This window comes from Leptonotus elevatus, chromosome 5 (genome assembly GCF_054856555.1).
Source record: "Leptonotus elevatus isolate MCC_2025b chromosome 5, RoL_Lele_1.0, whole genome shotgun sequence".
In the NCBI taxonomy this organism is placed as follows: Eukaryota; Metazoa; Chordata; class Actinopteri; order Syngnathiformes; family Syngnathidae; genus Leptonotus; species Leptonotus elevatus.
Genome location: NC_141243.1, coordinates 4939125 through 4952077, shown reverse-complemented (window position 1 = coordinate 4952077; position 12953 = coordinate 4939125). Strand labels below are relative to the sequence as shown.

The 12953-nt window shown below is 39.6% G+C and overlaps 1 protein-coding gene across 18 annotated transcripts in view; it reads right to left on the bottom strand.

Moving 5' to 3' along the window:
* Positions 1 to 12953, bottom strand: part of LOC147173436 (potassium channel subfamily T member 1-like) — a 65084-nt gene that overhangs the window by 36365 nt on the left and 15766 nt on the right. For 12 of the 18 annotated variants that reach the window (XM_086077026.1, XM_086077035.1, XM_086077038.1 and 9 more), the window contains exon 4: positions 5182 to 5220. The exons of 4 other annotated variants lie outside the window; for them this stretch is intronic. In XM_086077026.1, the coding sequence (XP_085933152.1) occupies positions 5182 to 5220 (39 nt within the window). Of the gene's footprint in view, positions 1 to 5181; positions 5221 to 10876; positions 11452 to 12953 lie in introns of those variants that run through there. 2 more of the 18 variants (XM_086077040.1, XM_086077041.1) reach the window with 2 other exon arrangements.

Sequence of the window (12953 nt, the reverse complement as noted above, 5' to 3'; positions counted from 1 at the left end):
GTTTCTTTTCAGGAAAGTGTTTTTTCATTATGTTTTGAAATGTCCTGTTTTCCTTGAACGCACCTCACTTCCGCTAATTTCCCGAAGCAGCTACGAATAGCCAGTGTAGACTACTTTGCCTTTAAAATGTCCCTGTATTCCCTAACATTCATTAATGTGTGTAAATTTCAAAAGTTAAGTTTACTAAGTACAGTTTGTGTAAACGGTGTTTATATATTTGAAAAAAATATTTGACGTGTGATGTCGTGACAGTTTGTACTAGCTTGTTATTAAGGCTAGCATGCTAGCTAATGAGCCTCACATGAACATGATTGGTATGTGTTGAATAATTTACGAGTGAAATACTGTTTATGTAACATGGGTACATCTTTATGAACATGCCAGAAGCATGGTGTTGATGGTTTAAGACCATCTCTCTTTCAAGTGCTTACCGAGGCTGCAGGGGTTCACTATATGATAACATTTTTGGATCAACATCAAATTGTTATGGTTTCTTCCTTGTTCCAAATGTCCTTGATAAACTGGGGGAAAAAAACAACATTGAATAGGCCCAAAATCGAATATTGCCCAAACCTTTCACAATGTTTTAGGGTAATTAATAGAGGTGGCAATCTTTGAATGTCTCACGATTCGATTCCGATTTTTGGGTGTGCGATTCGATTCAGAATAAATTTTTGTTTAAAAACGATTTTTCATTCAAAATGATTTGATTGACAATGATTTTTGCTTAAATTTCTACTCCAGTCTGATTCGCTAATGCTAATTAGTGCTCTACTTGCTGCACTTTTATCACTCAAAATAACGGCTCCACGCTGAACCCCCCCCCCAAAAACCTTTTGGGGAATAACTTAATCTTGACTTTTTCCTTCTACTCTCTAATGTGGCTAACAACTTAACAGTGTATCAGACCGCGTGGAACTACACTGCCCCTAAATGGCCAAATCGGGTACAACATGAACAGCGCTCCCAATAAAGGCACACACAAACAAAGGGAAGACAGTATAAAACAATTTAAATAAAATCGATTTTGGGACATTTAAAATCGATTCTGAATCGTACTAAATGAGAATTGCGATTCTTATGAGAATCGATTTTTGGGCACACCCCTAGTAATGAATTTGCAGTTCTTTTTTAGTGTTATTCTTCTGACAAACTGCGATTAAAATATAAGAATCGGTGAAGACATTTCTAGATCAACACTGCTTGTGCCTGTGCTTTAGTTCCATCAACCTGTAAAGGTAGCGGAACAAATTGTTATTGCTGAGAACAAAATGTATGTTGGTTGCACAAGTGCCGCTGCGCAAATAACAGATGAAAACCCAGCAGTGCATTACTTCCAATTAAGGTCGCAAAAAGAGCACCTCTTCTTACTGCTAGTGACCATTAACCCACAGCCTGGCGTCACCACTCATGCCATGACAGTTTCCAGTGGCGTGGTGACATTTAATTCACTTAAGTTGCCTTGTAAGCAGTATGGAAGCCACTCAGCATCAATCTTGCTCCTTCACAGCTTGAATACAGTTTTATTTACACTTTGTTGTTTTTATGCTCTGTTAGAAATAGGCAGGCACGTTGGCATGTTGGAATTTAGATGTTTCTGGGGTTGGTAAAGGACTCTGGTTGGTGGCCCGGTGGGTGGTCGGTGCTGGATTTCACTTTCCTTTCTTTTCTTTGGTCCTTCCTCGGGTCTCCTGACGGCCTCACGACTCTGGCTGGATTCTGAAGTGTTCGGTTTAGGTGAACGGTATGGGATTTTTTAATGGGTTTTAGATGAACTAATGCATACACACTCACACGCACGCACACACACACATGCACATACACAGCCACATAGAAAATAAAAATGTATAAAAAAATAAAATAAAAAAGAGAGCAATGATGATGACATGTCAAATCGGTAAAATTACCGAATGAACTGAGCTCTCCAGAAAAAAGAAATAGGCAGGCACTATACCTCAGATGTGATATAAAGGCTGCAGTCACACTAAAAATATGCCTCGCTGTCCTGAATATTCAATAGGCTGCATTGTCTTTTCTCATATCATCCTCCTTCGCTTCGGAGAATATATTGTGGAACTGGCTCAAGTCCAGAATACTTAAAAAGGGAAGTACATAAGCTTGGTATAATCACGGAAATAGGACCTTATTGGCCAACGGCCCAAAGAGATCAAAAGAAAAGTGCAGGTATCAGTCACTTTTGGATCTCGGAGTCATCATTACCTGCTGTAAGAGACTATGACGAACACAAGGGAGCGGTGGAGCTGTTAAGAGCACCGATATGAACACACACAAAATGCTGAAGCGCCTGGACAAACCCACAGAAATATAATTTTAAGCCGCTGGCAGTAGATTTCTGATGACTGCGCATTCAAAAGAAACTGATATAATACATTTGTTAAAAGTCTTTCATAATCTAGCGTGACATTTAGACTCAGCAGAATGTCACAATTTTGAAAAAACAATTTTAATAAAAGGTCGTCATGCAAAAGTGCCAGTGGAACCTCGAAGGTTGAACGCAGGAAAGTTGTTGCAGTCGGTCAACCTCAGATTTGTCTGTATTAAAAGAAATTTGATCATTAGAAAAACAAAAACAGAAATAATAGCGATAATTTATGTATTAACCTCACATTTATATATTCTTAAAAGTGTAACTACTCTTACTGAATGACAAAAGTGTTATATCATGGCTATAAAAAGTCTACACACCGCTGTTCAAAAGCTGTTTTTTTTTTTTTTAGAAATGAAAAAATTTGACAAAATTATTTTCAATGTTTTTTCAACCATCATTGACTAACCTGTACGACTCCATTGGAAAGACAAATCTTTTCATGAAGGGAATAAAATAAACAACTGAAAGAATGTCTTTTAATTGAACTAACCAACCACTTCAAAACTTATTATAAATGGGAGTCAGCAAACACTCGCCACCATTTTAAGTGCTTCAGATTAACCCCAAATAAAGTTCATCTGTTCTAGTGGGTTTTTCCTGTCATTTCTTTTTGGTTCGCTAACACAAACTGCTTTTTTGGAACTGTTCATGATTCCCTCTACCTTGTCTAAGGCCCCAGTTCCAACTGAAGATAAACAGCTCCAAGGCATAATGTGTTTGCGCCAAACATACTTTTTGCAATGATGGCAAAAAACAACAAAAAAAAAAACAAAGTTGGTTTCATCAGACTATAGCATATTGTCCCACATTGGAGAGATTTCAAGTGTGGTTTTGCAAAATGCACCTGGGCTTGTACGGTATATTGCTTCTTGCTACCCACTTCCTTTGCAATTTGAGTTTCAAAGAAGCCACAATCAAAATCGAGAAAGAAACAACAACAGAACTATACACATCTTGTACGACGATGTATTAGGGCCACGTATAAATATACTTTTTTAGAGGGCGGGGGCAATATTCCGAGAAAAAAAAACCTTGCAAATTTGCCACTTTATAAAGCCACAAAGTCGTTCATAAAGTGACAAATTTGTGACTTTATAAAGTGTCAGATTTGCGAGAAAAAAACTCAAAAACTTACGAGAACTACACGTAGCCTACTAGTCGACTGTTTGTGCCAATATTTTTAAGTCGGGTTTCCAAATAAGGAGATAGTAATTGCTTTAGCATAGATTAACCATATCATGTTAAGCATTCGCTCTTTGAACCGTTGTGTACGGCCACTGGCCAGCGACAAAGACGCCTCGTTTTGCGAAGGTCCACACCCAGACGATCAAGCATTAAAGTTAATTTGTTAAAATGTATATTTACTTGTACATTTATGTTTCCAGAATTATTATTTACACGTTCATACATTTTGGTATTTTTTTGTACAAGTATCTAAGTTGATGTGTCGAATCTTCTGCTCTCCGTCATTCACTTGCATTTACTTAAAGTATGCTAGCATCTGATTGGATAGTGTTAGTCAGCTGATAGGGAATCAGGAAGTGTTTTCCCTCTGGCTGTGGTGAATGACGAGCAAAGTTTAAATTTAATTATGAATCCGTCTCCATCCTGCCTTTTCCTTTTATAAACAGTGTCCCATTAACCACCAATGAATCCTCACATGATTAGACTATAGCTACGCTACGTGTATTTCTCGTAAGTTTCAGAGTTTTTTCTCTCGCAAATCTGCCACTTTATAAAGTGGCAAACTTGCAAGTTTCTTTCTCGAAATATTGCCCACGCCCTCTAAAAAAAATACATTCATACGTGGCCCTATTACGTCGTCGTACCAGCTTGTGAGGCACACACACACATACACCCACTTGTCCCTATATTAAGTTGCTGCACAAGCATATTAAAACAAGCTGAATAGCAAGCTACCTGCTGACAATACACTTAGAGCACCAATTTAAAAAGATGATATGATAAAAAAAAAAAAACATCCTTGAATCTCTTTTTCTGCCAGAGGACATACATACGTACATTTAAGGTGTTTGTGGGTTGCACTTGTTACAAGAACACAACGACCACAGCATGTTAAAATATTTATGAGACCCGTTCAAATTGTTTCTGTGATTCCTTCCACTCAGAAAAGGAGGTGCCAATAAATAACATCACTCAGCCATTTGACAGAACCAGTGCCGAGAGGCGAGGGATGAATGTAAAGAGTGCATGTCAACATGCTTACAGCTCACCACTTAGTATGACCCCGGGGATTCAAATCCATTTTCTAACAGTAGTACGGGATCGTAAATACATGAATAGTCAGTGGAAAACGCACAAGGAAAGTTTCTGCAAATATAAAGTACTGAGGAATCAGCAACTTCCAAATGCATGCAAAGTGCACACAACTATCACTTATAAATGGATCAATAGGTCATATTCATAATGGTGATGAGAGGATCCAATGACTGGCAACTGAAAAGCCGCTGACCATTTTTGACACACAAGCTGCCTTTTTGCCATTTAGTGTGGTATTATATTGAATTAGAAAAGCAGTCAAATTTCTTTCTTTCTGTTCTTTCTTTTCTTGTAGGTTTTGTCACCACAACAACTGTTGAAAAGGTAGCCATAATCAGCATTGTGTAGCAATATCATTGCTCAGGCAATAATCATAAAACCGCCAAATATGGTCAAGGTGATGTTTGCACAATTGGTGTCGAAAAGTAAACAGTGTGACTCTGTTGTTTTTCCCAGTGCGTCTATGTAGACATAATCCATGCCATGCAAGCATGATGCTGCCAGAGACTTACTGGGCATTGGTTGAGTCCATACTGTACTCCTCCTGATACCTGGACGCAGCACACATGGACACAGATAGGCACCGGTTAGGAAAGCAAGGTGAAGGGAAGGACATGATGGGACAGAGAGAAAAAGGATTCCGTCTCAAATCGCTTTGGTTGGATTGCATCACGTATCAACACATGCTGATGCGATGCGCACTCGAGGAGGAAAAACACACTCAATGCAAACCATGGGAGACCAGTGGACACACACTCTCGGGTCACTGTCGCAATATGGATGGACGGAATTTTACTGACAAATCAGAGGAAATGGATTTACCTTGAGGCCACTATGGTTAAAAACTGATTGTTTGGCAGTTAAGGCTACACAGTTTAAAAGTTTCTGTGAGTCAACACATTTACGCCTTCCTAAATGGGCTAATGGAGCATCCATTAAACCCAGGAAGCAGCAAGGTCGCAAGAGAGGACCTGCACATCCCATTAATCTGAAACATCTTGCCATATTGACAATATGGCTGAGTCACTTATTCAATCCTAATGACTCAATAAAATGCCCAATTGTGGCTGTTCGTGACCAACAGCAGCTCTTAGTGGTGCTTTGACAAGGTTGGAGAGTACACAGTTATCATTTACTTCTAATTTGTAGAATCAATCCTCTTCGGTCCCTTTCAGTTTGACATTGACAGTCTTGATATGAAAGCAAGTCCCTTTTGTAACAAGCTAATTCAGTTCAAGTGATCTGATTAAGAAACAAAACAAAAACCTTATTGTACTTGTACAACTGATACCGTAACAGTGGTCTTTTTTACATGCACCACACGGGCAATAAAGTGATCAGTCGATTGTTAGACAGTCTGCCAGGGATACAGTACATAGCAACATTTGTCTATGAGCTCACCGATGGCAACCTGGTTGCAATCAAACTTTACCAGAGCACAGGCCGAAAAATTCTTAATTGAGATACGCTTTAAAGCACCCGTGCTCGCGTACACGACAGAAATCCACATTCATGCAATTAACATCTCTCTGCCCTTCAGGCATCACCGCTTTTTCAGTGAAGCATACCGCGCTCACCTCTGTGCGTCAGATGTAAAATCCCAAGCCGGGGCTGAGCTAGCAAGACAACAAGTGGAAGGCAGCACTTTGGAAGCATGCTTTCAACCACATTCCCTTGAAAAGGACTAACAGATCTGAAGAGGGAGGGCCTGCCTCGCACACGGGCATTATCTCTGCAGCAATTTCAAGGGCAAATGGGAGTTGTAGTTTCACTTGTGGGAAGGATGTCGCTACTGCCGGAAATTTTCAGCTGACAGTGTAATGCATATTTAAAGAGTAAGTTGGTAATTATATTAATATATTACTTCCAGGATATTATAGGATTCAGTTAGATTTAGGCCCTGTTCACACGGAAGCAAAGCCAAAAGAATCTTGTACACACAGAAACGTTCCAAGACGTGCGTATGTCCGAAAGAAGACGCTGAGGATGTTTAACGGCTGTAATGTATATGCCAAGTCTGGAGTGGCGCAGTAGCGCAGCCACAGGGAGTTAACGGAAAGCGCAGAAGAAGAGAATTTGACTATGACGAGCAAAAAAATTGAAGTGGTCGGACCAATATGTGCAATGTGAATTCACATGTATAACAGAACTTATGGCGTTCCACAGGGTTCAATTCTGGGCCTCTGCTGTTTTCTTTGTATCTGTAGCGGTGATTTTTTTTTTAAAAATTGCTCCATAAATATAGAGCTGATTTGCAATGCCAAGTTAAGCATTTCTAGTCCAGCACAACTAGCTATCTAGCAAAATTAAAGGAATACTTCCTTAAGCTGCCGGGAGAGATGAGGAATTGCTGTGATTCTTTCTTCCGCATCTGTGAGGTTGATAAGGGCTCCACGGCAGTGTGTTGATCGTTCTGGTATTCTTTTTTTCTTGCTATTAAATCCGATAGACATTGACGCACAGTCATCTGTCTGGTTATTCACAGTATAGCTAGTGTTAAAGAAAAAAAGAGCCAGCAGTTTGGGCAGCTCATTAAGAGGCGATGGTGAGTCACTGGATAGTATGTAGGATTATTACAATTTTAATTGATTTCTTAATTAGGTCATCACTAATTTGCATCTCTAAAAGATGTTTGAGGCCACAGTCTTAGATAAAGTCTTACCCAAAGGTGGCAAAATTGATGGCATCCTGAGTTTCACACCAGACTCCTTTAGGCTGCCCACCAAATAGAACATCCGTTCAGCCTTAGCATCACTTTAAAATTCAATAACATTTCTAATGAAATGTTCTCCTTCCTCTCCCAAATGCTCTGGATTAGTCAGAGTAAAATCGGAATAAAGGGAAAAAATCCAATGGAAAAATGGCTCTTTCTTACGTTCCCCGAACCTCCTAAATGAATCCAATGTAAAATATTGATCTCAAGAGCGCAAGTGAGTTTTTGTTGCCATACTTTTATGTGCATGGCACATTAATTTGAGACGCACAAAGCTCACTATCACACATTTATTTGTAGATGAATTTACTCATTATTTTTTTTTTTAATTAGTTCATTTTTAAGGGATGCTAATCAGGGGATTCTTTAGTACCGAATTCATTAAAGACAACGACAATGCAGGACATCTTATAACATAATCAGAGGATCAATGGAAAACAGCTCATTAATAACCAGGAGATGAGATCAAATGAGAGTGGAATTCTTCTGTGATGGGCACGGGGGTACTAATGATCATTAAAGCAGACGAGCGATGATGTGCGACTTATTGTTAAAACAGTGGAATAAATTCTCCAGAAGCAATGATGCTGACGTGTTCTGATACCCGTAAAAAAAATACATGATCCGGTAACTGTTTACCTGCTTGGCTTACAAATAATAGCTCATTCACGATGACCAATGTATGACATTTCCCTCAGGATCAACTGTTCCTCTTAATACACACAAAGTGGGAACATACTGAATCCAGCAAAAGGTGACAGCATGATAAAATGTTGCCAGGGAAGGCAACAAAAAAATATAAGTTGATAAATGGCAAAAGTGTTTCAAACTGGCAGCCGCGGCTGCTCTGCGAAAATATCAGCCGATGAGAGGGATGCGGTTTTGCCTTTCTGTCAATCAACAGCTACAGCGCTGCCTTTTATCAGATTGCTTCTGTGGCTGCTCAGTAAAGCGCTGCAATCAGTCTGTGGAATACGCAGACTGACCGTTCAAATTCAAATCTTTTAAAAGCAAAGAATCCCAAAAGGATTCTTCACAGCGAGGCAAAAAGCTGGCAAAATAAATCTTTCTGTTTAGACCACATTCAGTTTTTGAAGATGCTCCAAGACTCATTAGGCATCGACAATACTGAGCAGTAAAAATAATGCTTGGGTTTTTGTTTTTGCTTCCACACAGAAAACAATAACAGGGTGAATAACTTATGTAAAAATAAATACATTCTACTGCTGCATAAGATCGGTTTATTGATCTTCCTTCCATTATTTTTGCAAACACAAATCCCGTGGTGACCGTTTTTCACAAGCAAAAGAGCCCTAAATCCTGTCAATATTTTGCGGCTGGGCTTTCAACGGAACAGACTGAAAGCTGAAGCTGAGGTAAATCCTTCAATGGGAATGACGTGGGAAAACAGAAAAAGCTGGGCTACTGATTCATCTAAACAGCAACTCCGGGGTGTTTTCTCATTCGCATTTTTTAAGGATGTTGCATAAAAGTGAGTAGTTTAGGTGGTAACGGCTTTCCCATTTCATTACATCATTTTACAAAAGCCTTTGGCTTCTTCCATCCATCCATCCATTTTTTTTATAGAGCTTTGCTTGCCCTGACCAGGATTGCAGGGCCCCCACTAAATTAGGAATTTTGTGACGCTCATTGCTCTTATATAATGGATACTCCAAGCCAAGGATCACCAACTCTATTGAAAGTGAAAGCTACCTCTGATTATTGCGAAGGGCTACCAGTTTTATACAAACTGCTGAAAAAGCAAATGTATTCCATTTGAATACCTTTCGTTATATGTTATTAATGATTACGAAATATGTTTATCGGCAATCTCAGCAAATATTCACATTTTCATCATTCCTAGGAAATCTCAATGTACCAGCATCACTGGTGAGCTACTTTTAGAGAACCGGCCCACGGGCTACACATGTGGCACTTTTGTACTCCGTATCCAAACTGTCAATCCACACTTACATGATGCCATTGCATTCCCTTCATAGGAAAGCCAGTTGTAAAATAAAAAAAATAAAAAAGCAGCTAAGTGAGTGACACCTTAGGTGTCAAACTCATTTTCCTGGCGAGCCACATTGTAGTTATTTATGGTTTCCCTCGGAGGACTGCGAACCTCATCAATGTGTAATCACATCATCATATTAAATGTACAGTAAACTGCACTTATGCTCCTGCATTTGATTTATTTACAGTGGTGCCTGCCTGGAGATAAGAGTTTAATTTGGTCTGTGGCCATGCTCATAAGTCAAAACACATCACAAATAATCTTTTGCAATTGAACTGAATGGAAAGAGATTAATCTGTTCCAGCTCCCAGATTTTTATTCCATTTTTTTTTCAATATTTTGTTTGCTTTGCAAAATGCATGCATGAATGCTTACCGGCATTTCCTTATTGTGTCTGTCTACATTTAGCTCTGCTGTATGTTTTCACATATCCATATTTTTCTTTTTTAAATTGAATTTGAATCCGAAGTCTTAGAATTTAGTGTCAAGCAAATATTTTAACACAACTATTTAGTTTGTCTTAAAGAATAAAATGCAGTGAAAATGTGCAGGAAATAAACCAGGACTACTGAAATTGGTTGGTGACCAGTCGAAGGCGTACCTGCCGGAATAGCTTCCAGCACATCTGTGACCCTAATGAGGACAAGCGCTAAATAAAATGGATACCTCGTTGGATGAAATAGGACTAATGTATTAATCATCATGGTTAGCTCAGTGAATCGTTGCAACACGCATTGCTGCATATACAATGAGACAACAGCATTGAAATAAATCACTGTTAAACGGTAAATTCTCAGCTATTCTGGTAATGGCTACTCTCGACTCCCCACTGCAGCAGCAGAGTTGTGCAGTGCTCTCTGAAACAAAAAAAAACAAAAAAAAAAAAGCACATTTGTGTTTTGTGCTGCCAAACTGGCTTTAAATAAACAACAGTGTTTGAGTGCAAAGATGATTGCATCAAGCTGGGTTTGCCTTTTTTGATAGCCGTCAATCAAATTGTACACCTACAATTATACAACAGCATTGCTTGTAATGTCATCATAATCACCCATGGTTTGCATTTGCATAAATAAGACTGAATCAAAAAAAAAAAACTTTCCCTTGGCGAGACATTCAATTGTAGTGGGAATGCAGCATGTATGGAATTATGTAATCACTGAAGTCTGCCTGTACATGGAGCTCGTGTGATGCTGAGGTGTTTAAAAAAGAAAGAGGAAAAAAAAAAGAAAAAAAAAAAGAATGACAGCAGGTGCCTTTGCAATCGGTCATGAAATTGCCTCCGCAAGGAGTCTTGTCAGTTTTGACGAGCTCCGCATGTTCCTCCGTGCGTAACCATCACGTTAAGGGCATTAAACATAAAACGGTGATTTCATATCGATCAGCTGCTCAAGTTTCGCCGCGAGATATTTGCGTGAAAAGACGAACGTACGCATATGCGCATCGTCGTGTTCGTATCCTGCTGCAGCTCGATCTATACCTTTGGCCGACATCGCTCCCAAACGAGTCCATGCTCCTCAGGGGGTTGGACGAGTGCACCCAGGTGGGCTCGGGGGTTTTCCGCACTTCGGTCTTCACGTCTGGGTCGATCTCCGAGGGCGAGGGTGTCAGCTTGGCGCCCGCCATGCTTCTCTGTCGAAACGCCCCCAGTCCCCCGCAGACACGCGGCTCGGTCAGCGCATTTTCGTCTTCACTCAAGCAGCATGGAGGAAGCGCAGGAGGGCGAGAAGCTTCCTCGCTTGTCGCATCGGCGGCTGTTCTTCGGAGAGAGGCTGTGAGGAGCTCCAGCTCGCCGCCTCCTTCCTGCTCGTCGAGAGCTTCTCCATCCCTGACGGAGAGGAGCGCAGTCTCTCTACGTCGTCACGACGTAACGTCAAAAAGCTCCCTCGGCCAACGAGTCTCTCCAGCTTACATAACTTGGAACCGTTTTCGTTTTTATAAGGATTGACGCGCAGCTAGCATCCCGATTAAGATGTTGTCGATGATGCCCGCGCGTGTTATCCAACTACATCTAAATTATTCAGGCACTCCGCGCCTTTTGTTGTGACTAGGCAAACCGCAGTCAAATAAGCAGGTGGCCTCGTCTAACACGTTTGCATGGCAACAATATATGAAAGCAAGGTAGTACACTGATGGCAAACTTTTTTTATTTTCATGGCACACATTGCAGTAAAACAATAACAACAACAAACACTTTCCAAATGCCAGGTTTTTGTGCTAACTATATATATATATATATATATATATATATATATATATATATATATATATATATATATATATATACACACACACACAACAACAAACACTTTCCAAATGCCAGGTTTAGCACAAAAACCTGGCATTTGAAAAGTGTTTGTTGTTGTTATTGTTTTACTGCAATGTGTTTCATGGAGAGAAAAAAATAAATATATATATATATATTTATTTATTTATTTATAAAACATTTGACATTGCCCATGATACTATATATTTAAAAAAAGCAAACTCTATTTTACTTTTATCACATATGACTTTGTTTCACCAACTAACCGTGAGATTTGGTTTACCTCTTGCTCAAGCAGGCTGTGATTGGCTCCAGTTGACCCGTGACACTAAATGCGATAGAATGATTTATCACACTGAAAGGTGGTCTCCTATGGTTAAATAATGTGATGGAAATATTAGAAGATAGCTACCAGTATGAGGAAATGCATTTCTGCCCCATTGCAAACTGCAATAATAATTCCATCCATCATTGTCTTCCACGCTGATCCTCATTCGGGTTGGGGGTGAACTGGATAATCCAGTTGCTTTGAGGGAGAAATATTACCTTGATATTGTCAAACAAAGGCAGAATTTCTTCTGTGTTGTTGTGTCTAGTCTGTACAGGAAGTTTCATATAAGACATGTGGATTTGGATGAAAATGATAAGTCATTATACACCATTAAGAAACTGTTAAATAAAATGAACAGGAAGAGATTGTTGGTTTGGTCAGATGCATGCATGGAAGACAGATGCACTGATTAGAGCAGAGAGACATTCAGTGGCATGATAAGGAACTGCAGATTGAGAGTCACTCAAGAGCATCTGATTAAAAAGACACTGCTCAACAGACACTCCAGGCTTAATGCATTCTACAGCTAATGATACAGGTGGCAGTAGAGTCTCAGGCAACCAAAGAAGCATCACATGGAAAGACACCACACGGCAACACTTGGTAGATTCAGTGTACAATACATGCAGAAACCATCTAAAAATACATTAGGGAAGCAGTTTGCTTGTTTGTTTGCAAGTATAATGAGTAGTAGAATAAATGTCATATTGTAGGAATTAGCAACACAGGACGATATGATATGAGCTGGGATATGACATGGTGCCACTGCTCTCACATTTAAACTTATTTACTTACTAATTTATGGTCATTAACTCATTCAATCCCAGCCATTTTAACTGAAGCAACCCCCTTCGCTCCCGGTTGTTTTACTGGATTTTGACTGATTTTGCAAGGCCCACAGAATATTGTTTTCTATTGCTATAAAAACATGGAGCCTACCAAAAGAAATATTAGAGTCTC